Source organism: Staurois parvus, unplaced genomic scaffold, assembly GCF_062004578.1.
Source record: "Staurois parvus isolate SC_StPar_1 unplaced genomic scaffold, SC_StPar_1.0 ptg000832l, whole genome shotgun sequence".
In the NCBI taxonomy this organism is placed as follows: Eukaryota; Metazoa; Chordata; class Amphibia; order Anura; family Ranidae; genus Staurois; species Staurois parvus.
In genome coordinates this window covers 4,787,391-4,806,103 of record NW_028318628.1, presented here as the reverse complement: position 1 = coordinate 4,806,103, position 18,713 = coordinate 4,787,391, and the positions used below count along the sequence as shown (strand labels likewise).

Genomic DNA, 18,713 nt, shown 5'->3' with positions numbered 1-18,713 from the left:
ATGCTGATAGCAGAGAAAGGAAGCAGCAGACAGAAATTACACTTAGTACTCTTGATTGAAACAAGTACACACTATAGAGGGATATGCTTTGTTCATATTTCATGTCGTAGGCTTACAACCACTTTATTTATTGTCATAATCATTTAGACATATGTTGAAATTTTTCCGTTTAGATGGTGTGTGTCTGTAGAAAAAGACTAAATGGACAATTATGTTACAAGGTTCTCCTGTCATCTTTTCCTCAGTGCAGCCATTTTACAGTAAAGGTTTGAAGCTACATTGCTGGTCCACCAAATGACATTACTAATGCCCAAGTCAGATCTTAAGAACATCTGGAGCAAATGACTGGCAAGAAAGCTGATTGTCTTAATGGAACCAGGTAAATGATATGAATTAGAGTTTGCTGTTTTTATTAATACAATAGAAAATGACTCATCAGCTATTCAGTACAGAGTAAAAAGTGCAGTGTGAGCTGGTCAAAAACAAGGCTGCAATTAGAAATTGCTGGGCCCCATACAGTCTACCTGAAAGGGCCTCCCAAAAATATCAAAAACACAAGAAGCCAGCCAGCTTCTCCCCCTGTTTACATTCAGATGCTGAAGGGGGGAACTACAGGTGAACAGTTCCAGTAATTGCCCCCCATCACCCAAATCAGCCCCTCTGTCTTGTTCACAATCCGATTCCCCCTGCTGCCTGGGCCCCCTTGTTAAACTGATGGGGCCCAGGACCCGTACAGGAGGCCCAGCTCTGCCCCCTGTCAGCAGCCTTGGTCAGAAGCTCTACATTTCAGAAGATATGTAGACAGAAAATATGTTCACAATTTGCACCTTAAGGCAGTATACTGTAGATGTGTGTAGATAGGACACAAGAATGTCTTGAATGTAATTTAAGCCAGAAATGTTGGCAAAAGGTCATGTTATTTTGAAAAACTGGTTTAGAAAATGCCATTCAGCTTGTAAACAACAGGTTCCTACTTCAAAACCTGAAGGTCAAACAGAAGGGCCTGTTTCACATGGGCTTCAGCTACATAAAACAATGTAAACAGCGACATTTTTATAAAGCATATGCAGAACTTTCAGCAAGCTTTGCTGAACCTTTAACCACTAAAGTCCCATCAACATACCAGTACATCCCAGGACTTTGAGTGGTTATACCAGGAGCTACAGGCATTATCTTCGTATCTGTTTACAGATTGACTATTTTATTAATGTGATCCTAGCAACTAATTTATAGGCGGCAGAAGAAGGTCCCCCCTTGCCACCTTCTGCTGCCTTTCCGGCTCTCCCGTCCCACCGGGGAGCCCAGGAATGCAGTCGGTGGACCACAGAGATAATCAAGGACTGGAACGTCCCCGATCATCTCTATGGTCTATGAAACAAGAAGCGACGAGTATTTTGTCACTTTTGGAGTCACCTGATGTAAACAAGCCATTTCTGGCTTGGGAAAGCATCGGATCAAACCAATCTTGGTTTGATCCTATGCTTTTAAGGGTAGAGGAGAGATCTGGGGTATAATAGACCCCAGATGTATCAGTAAAAAGTACCTGTCACTGGCCATATTATCAGAAGGGATGTTGTTCATCCCTTGAGATAGCAATAAGGTTGATTTAAAAAACTAAAGAGACAGTATAAAAATAAATAATACAAATTTTCAAGTGCATGCGCACACATTTGTCCCACACATATGTAATCAGCGGTCACACTACCATGTGAGGTATCACTGTGAACATCAGAACGAGAGCAAATATTGTAGCACTAAGCCTCCCGTGTAACTATAAACTGGTAACCTGTAAAGGTTTTTAAAATGTTGTCGATGAGATGAGAAATGTTGCTGTTCTACGGGCATGAACAATTTTAAAGAGTGACATGTTTGGTATTCATTTACTCGGTGTAACAAACGCTTTTATATTTTACCAAAAAAATTGGGTATTATAATATGTTTGTGTTCACTAAAATTCATTAGTATTTATTTTCCCTTCAAATGGGTGGAACATGTAACATGTTCCCCAAAGTGAACTTATCCTTTAATTTATTTCTTTATAATGGTCAAGACTATAAAAAGAATTTCAAAAACCTTTTTCTTGTGAGGTGTATCAAATATAGCACAATAAAGCAGAACTAAAGATACTTTAAAACCTCCTCTCCTGCAGTCCTGGTCCCTCGCTGGTGCCAGCATCTTGTCCCCAGGTGCCAATATCAAGGTTAGGCAAGCTTTTTAAGATGCTTTGCTTAACATGTCAGTTTTCATTTAAGTAGGCATTCTTATAAAGAGAGACAATCACAGCACATAAAAACAGTGAGTGCACATTTTAAGTTATCATTCCAGCATTTAAATTAGTGATTTTTTTATGACTTTTTACATGGTCACAAGCATGATCTTCCATATTTCTGTTTTTGAAATAAATACATAAATTTGGACTTTAGAGGGAGCTTATTGTGGCTCTGTGCAGCTCTTTCTCTCTTATAACAGCTATTGAGATCAGGGGGTTTACTGTTTCAGTTTTTGTAGTTAATGGAATAGGACTGGAATCATGGCTGTTCTATGATGTTCTATTGAATTACTTAAAGTGTTAAACTCCTATCATTTTTTTTGTTTCAATGTCATTAATGGGGCTTTTTTTATATCTGCCTAGTGTTCAGCATTAAAGACTTAAGAGATGTATTTGAATGCCAGATATTTCCAGTTCTGCTAGCTTTATCTCTTGCAGCTATTTATTGATAGACAGCTAACCTTATTTACCAGTGACATCTTTTCTCAGGCTTCCAGCACAATTTAGGCAATGAGTTCTTCTGGAGAAGAGCCCCTCCCATCTTATTCCAATACCAGAGAGCGGATTGTTAGGGTTGTACCTCCTCATTTAATTTGCTCCCTTACATGTGGAGGTCGTGAGTGTCGCTATGAGGGTCCTGAATACTGGTCTGTGGAACAACAAGCAATCCCAGGATTGTACTCTTCCTGGTAAGTCACTGTAGGCTTTGTGAATGTTTTGGCCTGTTATATGGTAGAAATGCACTCCTACAGTAACACTTAGAGGTATATTTATAAAATAAATTCAGATTTGTCCATCATTTAAATCAGCATGTACATTTGTTACGTGTGAATGGGGGCAAAAAATGAACATTGCTAGGCTAATTTCTCTCCAGGTCAAATGTTTTCAACCACTTAACCTCTTGCTGACCACACTGTAGCCGAATGACGGCTACAGGGCAATCCTCCAGTTCTGGGAGGGCATCCATTGACAGCATCAATGAACCCCCCCCCCACAGCTGATCGCAGACTTGTTCCACCTGCTGGCTTGTATACAAGCTTTGAGTAATTTTTAGACATTTTGCCAAGGCACCCCTGAAGAAACCTCAGGACACCCCATTATGCCTGGGCACCCTGGTTGAGAAAGGCTGCACTAGGCTATAGCAGCATAGGATGGACGTCTATGCAGCTAAATTAGAGTAAACCTTGTGTAGCACTGCCCCTTGGGTCAAGCTGGAATATATTATGGGTCCTGCGCTCAATAGATCCAACCCTAAGCAAACCCAATCCCTCTGGCACAACTGGTAATGAATAGCAAATACCCCACCAAGAAATTTGCTGACACAGGGTTAAATGAAACAAGAACAATTTTATGGAGAATGAAATGCAGTGTAGAGGGGTGGGGTTCCCCTTTCAACTTCAAAACTTACTTTTCTTCTTTGTGCAATGCAGTAAATTTGGTCTGCCACTAGAGGGCTTCACAGCCAAGAGTCTCCGGATGGCAGAGTTGCACTTTAAGCAGAATACAACTGATATCAAACAAATAAACTTACTTATGCTCTATCAATGAAATGTATTACCCACACCGGTGTATGATTCTGCCTCTGAGGGGCGTTAGCCAAAAATCACCTCAGAGTCAGAACAGAATGCAATAAAGAGGTACCTCTTATAAAGCTACTAAGCCAGATTCCCCCACTCTAGTCCTTGTAATGGTGGAGCTCTAGTTGGTGCACGTTTAGTCCTTACAATGAAGTAAATAGCAGCTGAAGGCTTCTTTGGAGTTTCAGTTGGTGTGGGTTACATCCAATTTCACTAGGTTTCTGGGCTGAGAGGGTCCAACCTCAGTGTCTAAACGCAACACAAAGCACCCCAAGACCAGGGGCAGTTGCAGGATGCAATCTCCCAGTATGTGTCAGTCCCCGGGGCAGATAGTCTCAATTACACTGGTGGTGAGGGGCAAAGCAGGCAGAGGGATCTGTGGCTTGCACAGGGCCCCGGATGGGTGAGATCCCAGCAGTGGGGTGCGGATGTCCCAGTCTATATGCAAAGTGTAAATGGTGTGTCTTACTCTCTCCAGGGGGACAGCTCACCAGACTCTGAACACACAGCAGGGCCCTGTATCCGCGCTGGGTGCTGTAGTGCCTCCTCCTCTGCTTGGACGGGCTCCACGTGTCCCTGTCTTTTCTCCAGCCTTGTGTCTCTCTGTTCTCCCCTTCACTTCCTGCTTCCTCCCCCTCCCAGCGTTCTTTGCTGTGTAGTGGATGAGTCATGAACTTGGCAGAATGCCCAGGTTTTACAAATAGGAGAGAGAGAGAAAGGACTGACTGCTGAACATGTGATTCCTTCTGAATCCTCTTGTACAAGGAGCCTGCTACACTTGTAATCCACAAAATTAGCTATTTGTAATTGCATTAAAAAAACAGCAACAGCAATGATAACCAATACTATGATAACGCCTCTGTAAAAAGTAGGCAATATCCACTTTAGAGGGCACTCTATATTAATGGCTGCGATGAAATTTAAAACTCCATAAAAAGGTACCTCTTTCTATGGACAATAAGCAAAGTTCTTGTGAAGTAGCTGTCTGAGTGAACAATCTTTGGTCCTAGTTCTTCAGCCTGTTAGCGTTGGGGCCCAGTCTTTGCACAAGTAAAGTCTTCATTCGGTAATTATTGCTGCTAGTTAGATGGCCAGTCCCTATTTGATCAGTCTATGCTAGCAGCATCAGGTTAATGGTAGCAGCAGTCCCAGCAATACAGCAACAGGGGTATTCAGATGTCTGCTCACTCAGATGTCAGGTCACTTCTGGATCTGCCTAGAGCAACTCCGGCTCTCAGCACACAGCCACAGTATCACGTACCTGGTGACAGAGGTCCATGGAGAGAGGGCTTCCCTTGCGGCTAAGTTCCAGACTCCCCTGAAGGTGAGACAGCAGGAGTCAGGCCCAGAGTAGCACAGGTCGCCTGTGTGAGTGCTTGTTTTGTGGTCCACCCAGGAGCATGGCTGATGCGCTGAGATGGGGTCTGCAGGCAGGGGCGCCTGTGCAAGGTATGCAGGTCTTCCAGAAAACAGAGGATCACAGGATACCCAGTTCAAGCCAAGGTCGGGTGCCAGGTGGGGATCGGAGCAGACGTAGTCAAAAGGGATAGCCGAGGTCATACACAGAGAGCAGGAGAGAAGATCTGTTAGACAAGCCGGGGTCAGGTCGGGGTTAAACAAAGCAGACAGGTCCAGGAGCAAGCCGAGTCGTTAACAGGAAATCACAGATCACAATAGCACAGGAACAGGAACAAGGTACTGGGAAGCTAGAGATCAACCAGCACCTGAGAGTAGTGCAGGGCTTCCTTATAAAGGCCATTTGGCGCCACATTTGAGCCGATGTGAACTTCTGCAGCCATGCAAGGTACTGGCAGGGGTGCCAGGTCTCTTAACACCTCTGCCGAGGACAGAGCCCTGACACGCAGACTTGATGTGCACACAGGAGCAGCAATGTGCGGACCTCAGTCTCCTTGTAGTAACGAGAGAGTCCCTCAGTATTCAACCTGTGAAAAATACAGCTCTCTCTTTATACCCAGCTCGCTTTGGGAATTGTAGCCCAATCGTTCATAGACTACAAAAATAAAGTTTCTTTCCCTAACTTCATCTTCCATGATTCAATGCTGCCAACCATCAAGTCTCTTGAGCTCCTTCTTCTTGTCAGCTCCTCCTGGAGTCTAGGTGTTGTTAACCCATTTAGCTGAAGTCCATTGGGAGCACAGAGAGCACTGCAGCACAGTGTTCTAAATTGCTCTGTTTTTAACTAAGCACTCTACTACAAAATATTAAAGTAGAACTATCGGCAAAACTTTTTTTTTTCATTTTGGATAGAGTAAAGGAAGGTTATAACCCCCATCTGATTTTTTTCCGCTATCTGTGTCCCATTGTGGAGATTTCACTTCACTTACTTTCTCATAGCCAAACAGAAAATAAGAGGAAATCCCTGCAAATTAATGGAATTCCTTGGGGACCCCTATGCCACCAAAACTAATGTCCCTATTGGAAGAATTCCCCTCTATTACCTTTTTGGGGACAGCTCAAAATGTGAGATTTTCTTTCACTTTCAATGATAATGGTAAACATGACAAATAGAGAGGGTGAATCTCCCCAATGGGGGCACAGAGAGAGATAAAAACCTAATGTTCTAGTGTTCTAATCCCTCTCCGCTCTATCCAAAAGTAAAAAAAAAGTTTTGGCTTTAGTAACACGTTAAGGGAAACTATAGTGTATTTTCAGTAAATAGACATTCAGCTTTTAATACATTGTGACATTATTTTCTGGAAAATTTAAAGGATCCTGATTGGTCACTATAGGCAACAACTTTTAATGAACCAGTTCCTTAATGATTTATTTGTATCCAGTCTGTTAAATGAGAAACATAATCACAAACCTTTTATTTACATACTCAATAACCGCTTCCCGACTGCTCTATAGCAGAAATACTGCTACAGGGTGGAACGGGTGCGCAAAATCACGTATTTTGCATTTCTGGGTAGGGCCGTTCGTGGCAACGGCTGTCAGTCACCAGGTCCTGTCTGGTAATCACTCGCAGGCGTGATTTCCGAAGATCTCTGATGGGGAGGAGGAATGGTTTATTTACTAACAGTTCTCCTCCCTGTCAACTCGGGCACACTGCTCTGGATGGCTGTGCACAGCCATCTTCCTGCCCAGTGCCATTAGTACAGTGTCAGTGATTTTTTATGATCACTGTATTGGTGTCACTGGGGATATAAGTAACACCAAGTCAGTTCCCCCCAGTGTCAGAATGTCCACCTCAGTCCCACTATAAGTCACTGATCGCCGCCATTACTAGTAAAAATAAATAAATAAAAAAAATCTCAGTATACCGCCATTTGTAAACGTTATAACTTTTGCATAAACCAATCAATTTACACGTTATGGTTTTTTTTTTTTAAGCAAAGACATGTCGCAGAATACATTTTGGCCTAAATTTATGATGAAATTTGATTTTTTTAATTTATTTACTGGACATGTTTAATAGCAAAAAGTCAAAAATATTATTTTTTTCTCAAAATTGTTGGTCTTGTTTTTTTTATTATAGCACAAAACATAAAAATGCACAGGCAATCAAATACTACCAAAAGAAAGCTTAATTCGTGGGGAAAAAAAGGACATAAATTTAATTTGGGTGCAGCGTTGCATGACCGTGCAATTGTCAGTTAAAGTAACCCAGCACCATAACGCAAAAAATGGCCTGGTCAGGAAGGGGAGTAAATCCTCTGGAGGGCAATTTTTCAAAGCCATCCTTAGCAGTGTGCCCGAGCTGACAGGGGGGAAGACGGTTTGTAAACAAAACAGTCTTCCTCCCCGTCGGTGGTTGTCGTTAATCACCGGGCGCTAGCGGGTAATCACCGACCGAGACCCGGTGATTGACATCTGTGGCCGCCAATGGTGGCGCAGATAGAGCACGTGCGTGGCTAGTGCGTTCCCCTCTACTCAGAAATCCAAAATCATGTATATATATGTGATTTTGCGCACCTGTGCCGCCGTGTAGCGGTATATTTGCTATACGGTGGCAGGTAATCGATTACTATGTCACTTTACTGCATTCACACCTGAGAAGAGCAATTTTCAGGAGTTTTTATTTAAGCTTTTTTGAGCATTTTTGCAATTGTATACAGGCGTTTTTAGAAGAGTATTACAGATGTTTTATATGTGTAGTCAAGCTTCAGGCTTTTTGTTTTAGCCATTGGAAATCACTAAGGGGAGGGGATCAGTAGATATAGGATCAGAACCGCCTGGAAAAATGCTCAGATCAAACATTTCAGGCATTCCCATTGCAGTCTATGGGGCCAGAAACACTCAATTCTGCCTGAAAAGTAGCTCATGTACTTTTTGGAGTGACAGGCGGTCAGCTACAAGCGACAGGATGCTCAGATATGAACAAGGGCTATTAAATACAATGGGTTTTAGTTTGAGCTTCAAGCTACAAAACTCTCAGGTCTGAATGGGCCCTAAATATGCTTTCTGCAGAGGTGTAAAGGGCAGAAGTGCCTAAACATTTGATTGTATACACCATTTAAAGAGCTGATGACTTAAAATGCTGATTAGTATTGTATCATTTTTATGAGTTTACTTATACTTTTATGTGAGTGGTTTTGTTTGTGGTTTTAGGATTACTGATGACATTCTGGCTATGAGCCGCCCATCCACTCGTCTGATACAAGAGTACAAGATCACTGAGCAATTCCACAGGTAAGTAGAAGTCCTAGAAAAAAAAAACTTCAGAAATCTTAGCAGAGTATTGTAATGCAGCGCTTTAGAGATTAGAGATGTGCATGACAGAAAAATCAGTTTTGTTTCATTTCGGATTAATTTGTTAAGTTAATCATTTTTTTTTAACATATTCATTATGTCAGCCCAGCCTTTCTCAGCCAGGGTGCCCAGGCACCCTGGTGTGCCTTCAAGCTACTTCAAGGGTGCCTTGGAAAAATGCCTAAAAATTGTATACAAGCCAGCAGGTAGATCAATCTTTTAGTACAGAAAGCAACAAGTTTTCATTGTGCACTTTTATGACCTTCTAGCTGCCTGCATCCTAACAACCAATGACATCATCAGGTGATAAGGAGGACATGAGGTGCATGCACATCATCCTTGTCTGCCCCTCTCCATCAGCACTGGAGTCATATTAACAGAGTGAGGGGGAGAAACAGAGATGCACTGGAATACTAGTCAGTACCAATGTGCAAAGGTGTATTTGCTTTGGAAGAATAAATCACCTCTAATGTTGGGTGTACTGGATGTGTAAAGAATAGTTTTTTACATTTTAGAATGGGGTGACTTGAGATTATGCAGAATTTTAAAGGGTGCCTTGACTGAAAAAAGGTTGAGAGACATTGTGTTAGAATGATGCATTTTCGGAATTGTTTTGTATATTCAGATTCATTTTGTATATTCACTATTTTCAAATTGACATTTGAATTTCAGAAGATGGCTATATTGGTTTTATTTTATTCTATTTTGTTCTATTCTAGTTTGTTCTATTCTATTAATTTATTTTCTATTGCATTCTATTCTATTCTATAAAGCAGACTAAGTAGGAATCATCATCTTATTTAATTTTATACTTTACTGTATTTATTGCAATGTTTCCATTTCAAATTCAAATTCATTTTCGAATTCAAAGTCATTTTAGAATTCCAATAATTTGTTTCATTATAATTTATTTTGGATTTGTTGAAAGTTACTATTGTAATTCAGAAATTCGTATACATCCGAATCTCCAAATAATGAAAATTTTGGCAGAATTTCGATTTGGAACGAAACAAATCACACGTCTGTTAAAGATGTGTGTTTAACACCTGTCTTCTCCTGTTCAATACATATCATGGCAAGGTGTTTGTACTGCTGCAGAACCTTTACAGCAGCCCTCGAAATTTCCACTTGCCCGCTCGCATTGAGTGAGTGGAAATAAGGTGGGGCCTGGTAGCTGAGGGAGGGGAGGAGAAGCAGCTTTCAGCTGCTTCATTGAAAGTCATACAGGAGTTCGCTGCTTGACACTGCCCCCACAGCTGCACCGATCATCCCCGATCATTCTGTTTCTTTCTGGGCTCCCCCCCTGCTGTGTGCTCCTCAGTGCCCAGCCCCTCACCCCATCCTCCGCACCAATAGGAGAAGAGGGGAGAGAGGCTGGATCTGCTCTGCCTCCCCCTGTGCCTGCTCACACTCCAGTCTGTGCAGTTTCCTTCCACACACCCACCCACCCTCCCTGCCTTCCTTCCTTCCTTCCACCCCTCCCTTCTTTCCTTCCTTCCACCCACCATCCCTTCCTCCCTTCCTTCCACCCACCCTCCATCCCTCCCTCCCTCCCTCCTTTTCACCCACACACCCTCCCTTCCTTCCCTCCTTCCTTCCTTCCACCCCTCCCTCCCTTCCTTCCACCCACCCCCTCTCTCCTCCTTCCACCCACCCCTCCCTTCCTTCCTTCCTCCCTTCCACCCACCCTTCCTTCTTTCCTTCCACTCCTCCCTCCCTTCCTTCCACCCTACCTCCCTCCTTTCCTTCCTTCCTTCCACCCCTCCCTCCCTTCCTTCCACCCCTCCCTCCCTCCCTTCCTTCCTTCCACCCATCCCTTCCTTCCTTCCCACCCTTCCTTCCACACCTCCCTCCCTTCCTTCCTTCCCACCACTTCCTTCCTTCCACGCCTCCCTTCCTTCCACACCTCCCTCCCTTCCTTCCACCTCCCTTCCTTTGCACCCCTCCGTCCCTCACGTCCACTCCTCCCTCCCTCTTTTCCTTTCCACCCCTCCCTCTCACCCCTCCCACCCTTCCTTCCCTCCCTTCCTTCCACCCCTCCCACCCTTCCTTTCCACCCTTCCTTCAACCCCTCCCTCCTTCCCTTCCTTCTACCCCTCCCTCCCTTCCTTTCTTCCACCCCTTCCTGCCATTTCCTTTCTTCCTTCCTTCCCTTCCTTCATTCTGCATAAAACATTTAACAGTGCCATTTCATGAGGTAATTTACAAGTGTGTGTTTAAGGGCGGAATTAAGGGCGGGCAGGGTAGGGGTTGGGTGGGGCAACTGGTGGCGAGTAACTCATAAGTCCTGGCTAGTAGCTCAGGACTTGAAATGTTGAGCCCTGCTTTACAATAATAGCATCCAGCAAGCTGACCACTGTTATTAATGGCATCAAGTAGTATGAACATTCCTATTACATTCCTATTTACACTATAGCACAATGTGTTTTGTGTACTAAAGTGACCCATTTATTTTGGATGGGCTTGTATTGCATCTTTAATCATAAAAAATGTGAACATAACTATTTTCATGAATGCAGCGCATCAAAATGCACAGTATATGCACTGTGGTGTGCTGCAGCTGCTTTGCTGTCTACTGTAAGAGTGCATTGCGTGTTACATTTGTATTGTGTTAATGCAGTTAAACACATTTTAATGCACATTGCTACAGTGCATAGATGTGAATGGGTCCAACAGTGAGTCATGATTATTTTCACCATATGATGAAAGCTCAGTTTATAACCAAAACAACTGTGTTTGGATAGCATCAGACAGAAAGATCTGTCAGCTCAAAGCAGCTCTTCCCCACTGCTAGTTGAACCCCAAGTGCTAGATACATGCTGAACCATCTACATTTGTCAATCAGAAGCAAAGAGAAAAGCTGTTGCACACTGGAGGTATCAGAAAAGTTTTCAATGATTGTATAAATTGTCCACAAGCATAGCAATAACAGTCCCCACCCTAACACCGCCCCACTGATGCATTTCACCCAGTCAGGGCTAAATCGTAGAGATCAAGCCCTGATTGGGTGAATCCCATCAGTGAGGTGGTCCTAGGCTGGGTACTATTATTGCCATGCTTGTAGACAATTTATACAATCAGTGAAGATTTTTGTGTTACCTCTGGTGTGCAGTGGATTTTCTCTTTGCTTCACAGTGAATGTGTATTTGTATGTCTACACACTCAGTGGAGTGAAATTAAAATAAAAAATAAATTGTGTTTTATACTTTGGCAGATATGGGATACGTTCAATTGTCAATGCACAGATTCCCTGGGAACATGGCTATTGTGGCGACTCCCTTGATCCTCAGAGTGGCTTTTCATACAGACCCCAGGATTTTATGGATTCTGGCAGTAGGTGTTTTCTGTATATATGATGTTAGATGTACTGTAACTTCATGTTCAGTTCCTTTTTATAATCCAGAGCATATACAGTATAGCTACATAGAAAAGAGTGAAAAGATCATTCCTTCAGTCACTCCACCGCGGTGCTCAGCCACTGACACAAGGTCATCTAAATTATTAGCAGCTTTAGCTCATTTGTCACATCTTTACTCATTCTCTCTAATTTCTCTCCAGCAGAGCTGTCAATTGCAAAAATTATGCTGAAAAAGTGTGAACATCAGGTTAAATCATAAGTATGTGGACAGGTGGTAGGCCTGCTCCCCCCGTGTGCCTAAAAATGAGAACCCCCCACATTGGTGGCCAGTCGTATTTAGCCCAAAACCTACAGTTGCAACTACCACAATTCACACAGGTTTCTGTCTCTGGAGACAAGCTCCTTCCCCAGGACAACCTCTGCAGTCCATAAGTTGGTTTTTCAATGGCTTCCTCTACACATATGGTAACTAAATAGTATAATAAAATTGAGAGAACTAACCTATTCTCTTCTCCATTAAAATCAGACCTTCCCTAAAGGTGGTATAAGTCATACACTAGTTCTTAACTAGTCCCAAGAATAGGACTAGATTCTACTTCTCCCATCCGACAGGCCAATTCCTTTGAAAGTGGTACTCACAAATAATTGCACATCGAGATTAAGGTCCGTAGTAATGGGAGAATCACAGCAGCTTAATACGAGGTTCCAACTCCAGAATCCCTCCTCCAGATGGAGAATCATGACAGAGAGCTCTCTACCCCCACTCAAATATTTCTAAATTACCTATTGCCAGGGCCTATGACAGACAGGCCTGTTGCCTTGATCCTGAGGGGCAGAACTAAACCTTAGGAAGCCTAACACCCTGTGACAAGTATGCACAATTAAGGGCAACAGTATAAAACAGGTATTAGTATCTGTCCTCCTTTAAAAGTCCTGAACCTATTAGGATAGCTTTAATGCTGTCGTAAGACCACAAGGGTAAAAACGATCAACTTCTAAACCCCTCCTTGTAAATGTTCACTAGAAGTTGCTCAATTTTTTAAGTAACTCTGGTTTATCATCAATTCCCTTCTAAATTATGATTGTGAACATGTTAAGTAATGCTATCATTGCCATGTCATTTTAACCACTTGACTGTGCTCCCATTTTATTCTTTCCAGTCTGCTTCTACAACTTTGGTCTTCCGGACTTTGGAGTAGCTCCTGTTCCCAGAATTCTGGATGCTGTGAAAGTCATTGCATTTTCTCTTAGAGAGGGGAGAGTTGCTGTGCACTGTCATGCAGGACTCGGACGCACAGGTAACAGCGACAAGCTGTACTCCTTTTTGAACAACAGATAAATGCTATCTCTCCTTGTAATCGAGCTACACAATACTTACACTAATTTTTTTTATACACAATTCTAATGGACCACAATAGGTATTCCTGTGGCTGTTTTTGATTTGTTAATGTTTCGACTTGCTTTTCATGTTCAAGAACTCCCTAATGCTAGTGATATCAGTTTATTCTGAAATATCAGGAGCAGTCAGAACAATTTTTGTTCATCCTTTCTTAGGCCCCTTTCACATGGGTGCTGTCTGGTGCGATCAGCAGGGAATCCGTGAGCAGAAGTTTCGTTCGTTCAGTTTTCTGCTGCTTTTAAAAAACAGAGAATTCCAGACCCATGTTAGATATATGACTTTTGTCTGGTTACATTAGACTACTTCAGAGCCATCACCTTTAGGTCTGAAAATATGGAAAAGGATGTATACCTTTTCTTTGTTTTTTCTGGACCTGGACAGACTCAGAGGTAAACAGATGTCCATAGGCTAACATGAAGCTTTCATCAGGCCTTCCTGAAAAGCTGACGTGGATCTGATTCGACTGCCCGTATGTAAGCGACCCTAGGGTTAAAATCCATTATGATGTTTGTACCTTGGCCACTTTATTCAGTTGACTGAGGGTACATATTTGGTACCCAGTTTATTATGCTCCCCTCTTTTAACTTTTTTTTTTATTTAGTTATTAGAATATATTATGATGTTTACCTGAGGCCTGCTTATTTTGTAATATATAGTGGTTTGAGTCTACTAGCATGTTACTTTTGGTTACAGTATGCAGTTATAAAGCACATAACATGTACTGTATAAATTCTTTAAAGAAACAGCAACTGCTCTGAAATAACTATTAAAGAAAAAGAGGGGTAAAGACTTTGTACTACCAATAATAACCAATTAGTCATAAGTTTGTATATCTTTGCTACTGCAATAGAAAATTAAATCCAAATGTTGATTGCACTTTTACGTATCTTTTTGAAACCAGTAAAACATTAAATGACTTTCTGGCCACACAGCAATTTTGTCACTACTACTAGCTATTGTAAATGATCCAATATTGGCCACTGTGGCAGCTTATCTTCTGATTTTCCACCAGGTGTTCTCATTGCCTGTTACTTGATCTATGCATGTCGTGTAAGTGCTGCAGATTCCATTCGTTTTGTGCGACTCCGTCGACCTGGATCTATACAGACGGGATCTCAGGTGTCTCTGGTGTGTGATTTTGCACTGTTCCTAAGTTCACAATGGCCAGTCTTTCCACAGGCCCCCCTTGGCCACCATTCCTTTACGCTAGCACAGTACCTGGTTCAGCAACGCAACCTTCTCCATGGTCAGGAAGCTCGGAGCTTGCGCTACCTTCCCAAGCCAGTGGTAGTGATATGTCGGAGACTGGCACAGTTGGCAGGGGGTAGGAGAGCAAGAGGACCATGGGTGGAGTTGGAGAGAGAGGCTGCAAACAGGCTCCTCCATCAGGTCATTGTCAGAGCAGCAAATGACCGCCAATGTAAGAAGATGCCCACACCAACTTGTGAAACTGATGACAATGAACAGGAGAAAACAGGAAAGAAGAGAAGAGGTCTCCTACAGAGTCAAATTAGTTGTGACACTGGAATACTGCAACTGCTACTCATGGGTGACACATCAGTAAGTGATTATGGCAGATATATGTCACTGTGTAGCTCCTTAAAATAAATAATATAGAAGCCCCTTATCTCTGATTAAATACAATATATAATTTGAAGGTCATCATTTGTATGTAGCAGTTTTGTGCATTATTATTTAGTTTAATTTATCTGTATGTTCAGAATCTACAGTATGTGATATATTGTTTGTTTTTTCCATAGGTAGATATGGCAAGCAATGGTATTAGCAAACTTGAGCTTGCCAAAACAGCAACAGCTTTGACAGACACTAATGTCCCTGAAGATCTGCAGAAGGGAACAGATAGCAATATGCCAAATGTGAGTACCTATGCAAAGAAAAGAATGAATATATTCTTTTAAACATACTGTTATTTACAACTGTATTTACTATAAGGCACTTGTAGGCCAGAGTCCAAGAAGATGAAGCTCTAAAGTTCATTCTGAGTTTGGCATTTTTTAATTTTTATCTTGTATGCCCAACTTTGCACCTATGTGCGTAAAGCAGAGAGAGATGGGGTGGAGAGTGTACCTAAAGGGGCATGGTAAAATAAAACTGAGCCTCTGTGTACCCATAAAATGTACAGCATATTCTAATTGCTTTGCCACAAGAGAGAGTCTCACAGACATGTATAAACCTCCATTTGTAAAAAAAATAGGGTTGGGGTAAAGAGTTCATAACACTCAGAGTACAGGGGGCAGGAGTGCAGGATTCAGGAGTATGTAGCACACAGAGTGCAGGGGTCCAGTGTGAGTAGTGTAATGAGTGCAGGGGTCAGGAGTAAATAATGTACAAAATGCAGGAGTGCAGGAATCACGCTCACCCAGCACAAATTCCCTCTGCAAACCAAAATTCGTCCTAAACAAAATTGAAAAATTGTCACAATCCTCCCAGTACAATCTCCCCAATCTGCAGAGCACTAATCTTTGCCCCCTCCACATCCCCCCGCCCAGCACAAATCAGTACCCCCACCCACATCCTCCCTCCCAGCACAAACCTTTTTCTGCCACCAAAATCCCCCTTCCCAGCACAAATCATCTCCTCCCAGCGCAAATTCTCTTTCCCATAAATACCTCCTTCCAGCACAAACCCCCCCAAAAATCTCCCCTCCAGTACAAATCTACCCCCAACATAAATCCTCTTCCCCCAAATCCGTCCCATCCAGCAAAAATTCCTCTCCCCCCACCCAAATCTTCCTCCCACCACAAAACCCCTCCACCCCAATACCCCATCCCAACACAAATCCTCTCTCCCTCAGTAAGTATTTTTACCATCCTTGGTAATTATGTTCTCAGTACAATCCCCCTCCCCGTTGCTTACAGACCCCCGATAGAGCACAGCAGAATGCTGAGGATGTCCTTCCTTCCATGCTCCCCCTCATCTTGTGTCATGTGACAGGTCAGAACTGAGAAGGAGCATAGCGGAAGCTTCCCTCAGCTCTAAACTGTAAACATATTGCTCTGATATAAAAATACAACAAAAAAACTCTGCACTTAAGTATAATTCCCCCCCCCCCCCCCCAAGTGCAGCTGATGACACCAAAATAAGCTTCTGATACTAAGCTCAGAATGACCAATAATATATAACAGTGCAGCGCTAAACCCCAAAATGTACAATGGAAATAATCACATGTATTTTACACTCACATGTCAAAAAGATGAGCATGCCAAAATTAGCAAAACTGGTAAAAGACCTAATGGACAATATAATATATCCAAAAGTTTTAGTGCAAAAAGTGTAAACTACTAGATATAAATAAAAATATAATAAAAGAGAAAGAGCGGTGCTGGAAAATCGTCTTGCAATCACCCAGTGCATACATTGCTGCCTTATCCACCAATGGAACGTGCAGAAGAGATGAGATCAGCAGCTTACCAGATATTATAGACTATTACTACTAAAGCAAGTGGTCTAACCGTGATTTTTAAGGGACATTCCAGCCACCCTCAGCCAATGGGTCTCTGGTACTTTTCGGCCTCTTCAATGTCTCTCAAGCAATGGCAACTTCCATATTTTTCTCATGACAGAATCACTTTAAAGTGATGGACAAGCAAGCAAGAAAGTAAAGTAGGAAAGCAGAGAAAAAGTTAAGGAAGATACAGATGAGCGTGAGCGATTTTTCTCTTAGCATTACACATTAAACATATTTCCCACAGCTTCAACTATCACCTCCACGCCGATGACACGCAAATTTACCTCTCCATCCCTCGCCTCACCCCTTCAGTCTCCGCCCATATCACCCACCTACTGAACGACATATCAGACTGGATGTCGCTCCATTTCCTCAAATTGAACCTTTCCAAAACCGAGCTCCTGATTTTTCCCCCAGCCCGCGCCCCCCCCCCCACCCTCTCCGTCATGAACAACGCCGCCACCATCAGTCCCACCCCTCAAGCCAAAGTCCTAGGTGTCACTCTAGACTCAAACTTCCTTCCAACCCCATGTCCAATCGTTGGCAAACTCATGCAGGCTCCACCTCCGCAACATCTCCAAAATACGTACGTTCCTAACCCCAGACACTACTAAACAACTCGTTCACTCCCTCATTATCTCACGTCTGGACTACTGCAACTCCCTCCTCACCGGCCTACCTCATCACAGACTATCCCTGCTTTAGTCTATCCTGAACTCAGCAGCCAGACTCATCCACCTTACCAACCGCTCCGCTTCTGCCACCCCCCTCTGTCATTCCCTCCACTGGCTCCCGATTGCCCAACGCATTAAATTCAAACTACTAACACAGACATACAAGCCATCCATAACGCTGCCCCAAACTACCTCACTGACCTGATACCCAAATGCCACCCAACCCGTACTCTTCGCTCCACACAAGACCTCCTACTGTCTAGCTCCCTTGTCTCCACCTCCCACGCCCGACTGCAGGACTTCTCCAGGACTTCCCCCATCCTCTGGAACTCACTACCCCAATCCATCAGACTGTCACCTACCCTCCTCACATTTAGGCACACCCTGAAAACCTATCTCTTCAGGGAAGCCTATCCTGCCCTCACCTAACAGCCGATCTCCACTCCTCCTACCACTCCATCTCCCACAGCCACTTCCTCCTGTACCACTATCCCCTCCCTCCTAGATTGTAAGCTCGAAAAAAAGCAGGGCCCTTGACCCCCTCGTGTTTTGTTTTGTTTTGTTACTGTATTGTCTCATGTTCTGTCCCCCACTATAATGTACAGCGCAGAGCAAACCTTTTAGCGCTATATAAATACTGTATAATGATGATAATAATAATATTTCACCATTTTATTTTATAATTTTTTTTAATGACAGTAGTTTTTGATTCATCCAAATCTGCTCCACTGTAAAATAAACCAACATCCCTGAAACCTCTTGAAAATAGAACATGTTGCATGTAGGGTTGCACCGATACCGATATCAGTACAGGTGCCAATAGTAAGTATTTGCATGAGTACTTCTACTTCTCCAATACCTGAAACTTTTTTGTGCGGTGTGGTGCGATTTGAGCCTATACAAAATGAATGGGCTCAAATTGCACTGCAAAGAATCGCATGTGATTTGAGTAGGAATAGAGTATGATTCCCGTCCAAATCACATGTGGTTTCCCGCACCGCTTCTGTGTGAACCAGGACTTGTCTTCAGCCTACGTTCACACAGGAACGGTGCAGGAAACCACGTTATTCAGACAGGAATTGCACCACATTTCTGTTCAAATCACGTGTGATTCTTTGCAGTGTGATTTAAGCCCATTCATTTTGTTTGGGCTCAAATCACAGCGCATGAAAAAAATATCTATCGGTAATTGGTATCGGCGAGTACTTGAGGAAAACTATGGGAACTCGTACTCACTCTGAAAAAAACGGTATC

At 42.9% G+C, this 18,713-nt stretch overlaps 1 protein-coding gene across 1 annotated transcript in view; it reads left to right on the top strand.

Annotated features, from left to right (window-relative positions):
* Positions 1-249: 249 nt before the first annotated feature.
* Positions 250-18,713, top strand: part of LOC149443797 (protein tyrosine phosphatase domain-containing protein 1-like) — a 33,036-nt gene continuing 14,572 nt past the window's right edge. Inside the window, exons 1-7 of the mRNA XM_089655270.1 lie at positions 250-379; positions 2,759-2,958; positions 8,419-8,499; positions 11,774-11,892; positions 13,078-13,215; positions 14,329-14,876; positions 15,077-15,193. Coding sequence (XP_089511396.1) covers positions 2,780-2,958; positions 8,419-8,499; positions 11,774-11,892; positions 13,078-13,215; positions 14,329-14,876; positions 15,077-15,193 — 1,182 coding nt within the window. The 5' untranslated portion in view covers positions 250-379; positions 2,759-2,779. The remainder of the gene's footprint in view (positions 380-2,758; positions 2,959-8,418; positions 8,500-11,773; positions 11,893-13,077; positions 13,216-14,328; positions 14,877-15,076; positions 15,194-18,713) is intronic.